Here is an 8,748-nt window from a genome sequence, read left to right on the forward strand (position 1 = left end):
TTTATTTTTTTTCCTTTGATGCAGATAATAAATGACAAATTTCAAATTAGAAATACAAATGAGAAAAATGAAAAATTGCCCACTGTATTGCTGCATAAATATTTATTACTAATCCAAATGTAGTAATGGAAAATTGTGCTTGTAGAAGTGAGAAGTGCAGTGCAAAACAGGAACAGCATGAGACTGTGGGTGAGGGAGAGGAGAAAGAGGAAACACGTAAGAAGGGGAGTTACCTCTCTGAGTATAGAGAACAGTTGTATGCTTTTGTTTGCATTGACATTCAGAAACAGAAGAACTAAAGGCTACATCGTAAAGCTGATGTATCTGAAAGAGCACAGAACTATAATTTCTTGTAGATTTTGAACTTTTATCTTGATATGATCCTAACACAACCATGGACAGGAACCTGTTGGTTTCAACACTGCTCATGTTACTTTACTTGACAACTTACACATTGGGTAAGTGTTTTTCTTTTTTTTTCACTAACTGACTATGCTCTAAAATATAATATTAAATGAAATAGAATAGAATAAAAATGAAAAAAATTCTAATTGGTATGTTTAACCATTTTAATTTAGTGTAACTAAGTCAGTATTTCTCATAAGTGTCTCATGTAATTCAGTTTTTTTGTTTGTTGCTAAATCAGACTAGAATTAGGTTTTTAGCCTTATTTCTTAGAATATATATATGACTCTATGACATAATGAATATATCGTGCGATTTGTTGCGTTAGTAGCTAAGTAGAATTAAAGCCATGACAAAAGTGTTAAACAAAGTGGGAAGTTTTGTAAAAAATCCACTTTCGTTTCAAAACTTGTAATAGTTTCATTGTTTTTCAGGGGAGATGATACCAGAAAATGTTACTTTGCACATGTGGGAGGGAAATGTCACTATAACCTGGGATCCTCCGCAGGAAAATCCCGGGAATTACCTCTATCAAGTTCAGCTGAATAAGTAAGAAATGTGTATACACACACACACACACACACACACACACACACACACACACACACACACACACACACACACACACACACACACACACAGACATATATATAAGTGAGTATATATATACTTGTGCATATAAGTATATACTGTATACTTGTGATTAAAAATACTATCTATCTATCTATCTATCTATCTATCTATCTATCTATCTATCTATCTATCTATCTATCTATCTATCTATCTATCTATCTATCTATCTATCTATCTATCTATCTATCTATCTATCTATCTATCTATCTATCTATCTATCTATCTATCTACATACTCACATTTCCCATAATATGTACAGCATGAACATGCAAACACGTGCAAACCTACTTATTTATGCATGGTTGGAAATCTCAGCAGATTGTTGTTTTTGAAATACTCAAATCAGCCCATCTGCCACTAACAACTATTTATAGAATTTATACATCACAATGCCTTTATATATTACACATCCATATTCTGATGTTTTTATAACTTAATGATATTATGTATTAGTCTATTGACACATGATATGCCAATTGGATAACTGATTAAAAGGTCTGAAGGTATTCCTAGTTAATGTAGATGGTGAAGATGAAGATGTTGCACAATTTTAAAGTCAATGTTTAAATGTAAGCAACCTTCTGATATCGATGATATAAATCCTAAGTACAAAAGTCAGATTTTCTGTGAGACTCATCATTCAATGAAGCGTGTGTCCAACAGATTGAATCTAACATGGATAATCAGTGCACATCTTCATTAAAAGCAAAAAAAAATGAAGATTTTACTTTTCACTCAGGTTGTTGAATGTTATGTTAAAAAAAACCTTCAGTTTTCAGTCTTTATATACCTAATATATACATCCTTCTCTCTTTTACTAGATATATTGATACTTTTGGAGAGTGGCAAAATGTTTCCCACTGTAATCTTCTTAAAGCCACCATATGCAATATTGGATATCTCTCAGCGGTCTCGAATTTCAGAGTGCGAGTTGGAGTACTCACAACTCAAAACAATATTTCATGGAGTGTTAAACGGCGCATTAATATTCGAAATAGTGAGTATTTGAGCTGCTTCATTCACCCTGTTTGATATACTTCATTGTGTCACAGTATATTATTTACTAGTAATTATTATTATTAACATTCTACTTCAGTATTCTTAAGCTTTTGTGTATTTAAACAGCATTTTAACTACTATTTAATTATCTAAATTAATGCATTTATACCTTTTTATAATAACTTTCTTGTTTCAGGTCAGCTGTTTGCCCCGACATTTACTCTATCATCCACCTCATATTCTGTGAGAGTCAAGATACAAAGGAAACAGATACTTGAAGAGATCTTTCCCTATAATGTGCAATACACAGTGTATCTGTGGCCCGAGGGGCAGGAAAAGCAGGTACATTTTGCCCCATACTAAATGAACCAAATAAATAATTATTTGTATTCAGTTGCATCTTTTCAAAAGACTTATAACCAAATATTTAACCTGTGTTACACTTTTATACATGTTATGGCTGGAGATTTATAATGCTTAATATTATTTTAATACACAGACACTAAAAATGACTAATGACAACACTGATGATGATGGTGAGATGACTTTCAGATCATTAACGCCCCTGCAAGTGTACTGTGTGCTTGTGGAGGTGCAGAGTACAAGTTCTAGCACCAAATCTACTGTTCACTGCATAAAACTACCATTAGGTAGGGTCTAAATTGTTTTGTATATCCCCTCAAAACATGATTAAATGTACTGCTTATGTACAGTAAAAACTAATCTTATTTAACCATAATTGTCTTTTTTTATAGATGCAACACTGATTATTTGCTTCATTCTACTGGGTCTGTTTTGCATGACAGTTTTTCTAATAATCTTCATTTGTTTCCTGAGGCGACCTCGGAAAATGCCTAGCGCTTTGGTGAGTCATCTCAGTCCTAATGTGGTTTCAACAAAACCAAAAGTAGAAAACATGCTAGTTTCTGTGAGCAAAGAAAAGGAACAAAGTCACATTTAATTGAGGTTCATTGCTGATGCATATAACCAATGAAACTGTCACTTCACATTTCTTAGAAATTCAACCAATAGGGAAATACAGGAAACTGGGGACTTTTTAAAATAACAGTTAAACCCTGCTTTTAGTTGTACCAGAAAATGTTCTGTAATTTTTCATGTGGGAAGTGTGACTTCATTTATGGTTATAGGAAAGTGAGTTCCAGTCTACTTAATGTAAAAGGGAAAGCTTTAAACCAAGTTTTTGGAGTTCTGACTCCTTGTGAACATCATGGCTCATTCTGGGCAAGAAGTTCTGACCTGCAGCTGCTATTCCAGTTCATTTCATAGATGTTTTGGCAAGCCTTATGTTCATCAACTGCTTTTTGAAGTACATTTTGTTCATTTTCAAGTAAATTTTCATCCTGGAACATGTTTGGGTTTATGACTTTGTGGCAACAACATTTTATGAACACTGTAATGTGATCATAAAATGTTTCCTGTGGCATCTTCAGAAATATTTATATCAATTTTGGAGAAGAAATTAACAAAACATTCAGACAGAAACAGACCAGGCATAACATTATGACAAGGATGCATTAGGACCTGTTAGTCATTGGGATATATTATACAGCAAGTGAACATTTTGTCAAGGTTGATGTTTTAGAAACCTCAAAAATAGGCAAGCTTAAGGATTTGAGGGAGTTTGAAGAAGGGTACCAAATTGTGATTGCTAGACAACTGGGTTGGAGCATCTCCAAAACTGCAGCACTTGTGGGATGTTCCTGGTCTGCAGTGGTCAGAATCGATCAAAAGGGTCAGGGTCATGGGTGACCAAGGCTCATGGATGCAGGTGGGGAGCGAAGGCTGGCCCAACAGACACGCTTTCTGTAGCTCAAAATGCTGAATTATAAATGCTTTTAATCCTTGACAGTTCAGGACTGTTTTGGCAGCAAAAGGTGGGACCAACAAAATATAAGGCAGGTGGTCATAATGTTATGCCTGGTCGGTGTGCAGTTGGTTTATTGTGTGTGAAATGTAATTTACCAGATATTTAGAAGCATTATGACCATTATGACCGGTCTTTTTCTTTCAGAACCTTTTCGTAAACGTTTGGAAGCCCATGATTATAAAATCGGATGAAGTGGAGACTGTAACAGACAAGGGATGGACATTCATCACCAACACCATGGGTACAAAGCAGATCGCTGAATTTACTGAGGAAAACAAAGAGAGAAGAGAAAGCCTCGACAGTGGAGTAAGCATCGAACAGCTGCAGCTGTCTGTCAGCAGTGCGAAGATTGTGGAAAATATTGAAGATGTACAAGTGGACAGTGGTTGTGAAAGTCTAAAGGAAACTGAGGTCAGTGGAAGCATCAGGGGAGTCACAAGACAATTCTCCACGCATGAGCTGCACTGCAGTGGAAAAAATGAGGGAACTGGGGACAGTGGATTGGGACTAGTGCATCATGAAGTTTCTGGTTTTCTAGAAGGGGAAGACACTGCACTATTGTCTAAGGTCTTGGTTGGAGATGGATATCGTAGTCAGAGTCCCGCAAGTGTGGATGTGCAAAATGACCTGGACTCAAACATAGCTGCTCCATCAGCTGGATATAGGTCTGGTCAGGTAACATGTATGTGTTCTGACCATGAATACTGCATTTGGTGCAAATTAAAAAATCCTTTCACTGAAGGCTGTCAACCAGTAGGTCAGTCACAGACAGACATTGGACAAACTGATGATGGCAGCTCTGTGAGTTCTAGATACAAGATTAAGAGTTTAATGCAAACAGTAAATCTTTTACATATGGAAGATCCAGTGACAGAGCCCACACTGCCAGACAGTAACTGCACCGATTCGTCTCTGAATCTCTTGTCATGTCCACTACTTCTGCAAAAAGAACAGAAACAAGACAGTTTAATGACTTTTACACTTGATACAGTGGAACTTACATTTTCTTAAACTGCTTACTGTTGATGTCTGTATGAACAGAGAACAAGTGTGACTGAAAACATGGTCTTTAACCTTCAGCTGGATATGTGGAGAAATGCACCAGTGGTATTTTCACACAGATATTTCACACATTTATAACATTTATAACATTTACATTGCATAAACTGTAATTTAAGATCATCGAGTGTCGTCATTTATTGCCAATCTGGACATGCGGAAGGATGACCAGATGGGGGAAACTTATCCTACATAACAATGCAAAAAAAAATTTGCCCTGTGCTGCTGTTGATTAAAACATTTTTGCCTAAAAATTGAAATAATTGGACAATGCATGCCTCATTGGTCTTAATTTGTTTATCAAATCTGTTAAAATCAAGTTCTTACTCTATGTTTGTTTGAATATGCAAAAAAGAACAGTTTATGGCTTCAGCATATTTGTAGTGATTTTTTTATCACCAGTCCAATTATGCAGTGCTTAAGGCAGGTTAATGCTTTATGAACAATTATTGACCCACAACACATCTCGGTGTCCAAACATGATATGATACATATATATTTTAGTGTGGCTAAAAAGTCTTTAGGTGGTATCCTGTGTATATATGAGATATTACAGCATTAATAAAATACAGCGCATTTCCCCTGATTGTGCAGGGGTCTGTTTGCAGTAGATTTGGCGCTAATAATGCTGAACCGGTATTGGTCTTTATCTATACTTATACTAAGTTTGTTCATCTGTTAAGGCTTAATTCCAACTCAAAACTAAAAGTTTAAAATTAAATGCGTTGAATAAGGAAGGGGTAGATCAGTGGTTTAGGTGCTGGGTTACTGATCGGAAGGTCAGGGTTAAAGCACTGGTATAGCCAAGCTTCCACTCTTGGGCCCTTGAGCAAGACCCTCTGTGCTCCAGGGGCGCCATATCATTGCTGACCCGGCGCTCTGACCCCAGCTTCTGAGCAAGCGGGGGTAAAGCAAAGAAAGAATTACTGTGCTGTAATGTATATGTGACGAATAAATGCTGTTCTATACTATAAGGTCTTCTCCTGAAGTCCAAATGTATATTGGTCTTATGATCTTATAAGACTTCATTCCATTCAGTGTGTGAGTGTGCACATATGGACAAACGACTATTAGCTTCTTTTATTCCGCTAAACAAGGCCACATGTTCCTTTGTTAGGTAGTGCTTTTATACTTGAATTTGGTTATTTATCTATATTTATTTTATTTATTGATTTGTTTAAATGCAAATACATTTTTTTTTTTAAGATTAAAAATTATTTTAAAATCTTTTCCACATAGAAAAAACTAGTGAATTTAAGCACTTTTAACTCAAACTGCATACAAACATACAAGTCAAGTAATGAGTGTAGTGAGTGTACAATATTGTTGCATGTTGCATGCAAACGCACACCATTCACCTTCACTGTTGTTTTCTGTAAAGCTGCTTTGAGACAATGTCTGTTGTGAAAAGCGCTATACAAATAAACTTGACTTGACTTGACATGTATAAAAGTAAAAAACAAAAAATTACCATTACAAATAAACTATATTGACTTATTAATATAATGAAAATATATATTACTACAAAACATATACTGTATATGAAGATAATAAAATAACATTAATCTTATTAATTAGACATTTAAATAAAAAGTACAATGAGGCTTGTTTATAGATTGGAAAAATGCAAAAGAATCACAAAATAATTGTCACAATGAGTGTTTTCTGCTGCATCCATTTCGCAGGAAAGATTTTTTTTTTTCACAGTTTGCATGTGATCACCATCACTGCACACCTCAACCTTGTTTAACTGTAATAAATGAACAATCAGTGCCACCGCGATGAGGATGGGTTCCCTCTTGAGTCTCGCCCTCAAGGTTTCTTTATTATGCCATCTCACAGAGTCGTCACATTTACAAAAAAAAGTTTAATAGACATTTTCGATGACAGATGATGAAAACTTTTTTAACCATTTTGCACTCAATGACTTATGCAATGAACTGATGCCGAGATGCTTTGAAGGTTAAGACTATTCAGGTGAAACTAGTATAATATATTTTGAATATATTTTTGTACAAATTGTTTTGAAAACGCACTTATTGGTTTGCAAATATTAAGGATGATTTAAGAAATGCTCCAAAGCAACTGAGAAAAACTGTAATATAATGTATAATATAACATTAACATGAGATGAACTAAAACAAATGACATGAACTAGACAATACTAGGTTGATAAACTAAAACAAACACAGTTGTAGGGAGACTCAGAGTGAGAAAGTATGTGTGTATACTAGGAGTTGTAGTTTGTGTCAGACATATTTGCAGAACTAGAGTTCTCTGCCACCTGAGCTCTGACATTATGTTAACATGATCTTACCATATGTGGTAAATGAACATCCTTCAACTCAGGAAAACAATTTACATGCTATGAAGTATTTTATTATTTAGTATAGAAAACATACACTAGATTAAAGGTTTAAAATGATATAATGACATATAAGTTCATCTAAGTGAAAATGTATAAAAAGTTGTGTCCTGAAATTGTCTTGAAAACACTTGAAATAGAGAAGAATGTGTTAGATTCTTCTTAGTGTCTTTTCATGTGCAGGATACAGAACACTTTGAAAAGAGATTTGCCCTTTGCTACACAACTGTCATAACACAAAAACAATTCTCGTAGGATATTTAGGAATATTAATTAACTGTAATCAATTCCATTAAAAAGCTTTGCCAATTTCATGCTGTGAAGGTTTTAAGTAATGAGAGAACTTATTTGAATCATCACTCTCTAAGGGAAAGTTTATATGAGAATTGCAGGATTTATTAATATCATCATGCAAAAGTTTGCCAAAGAAAGACAAATGGAAGTTTTGACCTCAAACTTTGTCTAGTTTACAGTTCACAGACATTCATTGGTTAAAGACAGAAAAGCAAAAAAGGTGCTATATCAAATTTGTGAGGATGGATTTTGCTGGACAAACAAAGATCATTTTCATGTGGAAATCCATAATAACTCCCTAGTCGGTGTTTGATGAGTAATATTAGGCAAGTCGTTTATATTTAGGGAAATTAAAAGACCTGAGTTTGTTTGAAAACTCTTTGCATACATACATATTAATAATAATATGAAGCCTCTGCCCCTGGGAAACACTGGGGAAAAACCCAGAGGTAAAAATAAGAACAGAATCAACATGGTCTGTGAATTCTATACTGTATGTGTTTACTGGACTACATGTAACTCATTTTGTTCTCTATTTTACGATACAGATGATATCTGATTTAGCAAGATTTAGAAATGGTCTGTTCATTAAAATTGTCATAAAATAGAAAGAAGTGAGAGAATAAAATTAACTTTAAACACAGCAAGAATTCACAGACCACAGAGTCTTTTCCATATTTACCTCTAGGTTTTTCCTCAGTGTTTCCCAGAGGCATAGGTTTCGTAGTTTTAGTACGAGTTGGTATCAAAAAGTTTTGTGACTTGCTCTGTTTACAAGCAAGTACTTTATCTATGTTTACACACAATCACCTTCAAAATAGTCCCCATGCACAGGAATACAGTGCTCCCAGTGTTCCTGCCACTTCTGGAATATGTCCTGGAAGTCTTCTTTTAGAAGAGTGTCATGCTCCTTCTGAGATTTCCGCTGGATCTTCGCAATGGTGTTAAAACGGTGACCTTAGAGCTGGATCTTCATCTTCAGGAGCAGGGCAAAGTCCAATGGAGGCAAGTAGGGTGGGTATGGAAGTGAGATCATGTGGATTGTTCTCTGACGATCATCATGCACAAGTTGACAAATGGTTTAGATATGTTCGGGGGTTTAGCT

At 35.0% G+C, this 8,748-nt stretch overlaps 1 protein-coding gene across 2 annotated transcripts; it reads left to right on the forward strand.

Moving 5' to 3' along the window:
- The first annotated feature begins 228 nt into the window (after positions 1-228).
- On the forward strand, positions 229-5,958 carry il10ra (interleukin 10 receptor, alpha). 2 transcript variants are annotated; one of them, XM_083548903.1, is made up of 7 exons: positions 229-458; positions 840-954; positions 1,860-2,035; positions 2,234-2,379; positions 2,537-2,687; positions 2,793-2,902; positions 4,070-5,958. In XM_083548903.1, exons 1-7 carry the CDS (start codon positions 395-397, stop codon positions 4,934-4,936), a joined length of 1,629 nt encoding a protein of 542 aa, XP_083405029.1. In that variant the 5' UTR covers positions 229-394; the 3' UTR covers positions 4,937-5,958. The 2 variants fall into 2 exon arrangements, with proteins under 2 accessions (XP_083405029.1, XP_083405030.1); XM_083548904.1 differs by having other exon boundaries at positions 270-458; positions 824-954.
- The last annotated feature ends 2,790 nt before the right edge of the window (positions 5,959-8,748 follow it).

This window comes from Silurus aristotelis, assembly GCF_946808225.1.
Source record: "Silurus aristotelis genome assembly, chromosome: 8".
Classification (NCBI taxonomy): Eukaryota; Metazoa; Chordata; class Actinopteri; order Siluriformes; family Siluridae; genus Silurus; species Silurus aristotelis.

Excerpts from the sequence above, each read along its gene's own strand:
- il10ra (XM_083548903.1), top strand. The coding sequence starts at position 395 with ATGGACAGGAACCTGTTGGTTTCAACACTGCTCATGTTACTTTACTTG. Across the intron at positions 459-839 it reads CTTGACAACTTACACATTGG|GGGAGATGATACCAGAAAAT; the intron begins GTAAGTGTTTTT and ends ATTGTTTTTCAG. Across the intron at positions 955-1,859 it reads TATCAAGTTCAGCTGAATAA|ATATATTGATACTTTTGGAG; the intron begins GTAAGAAATGTG and ends CTCTTTTACTAG.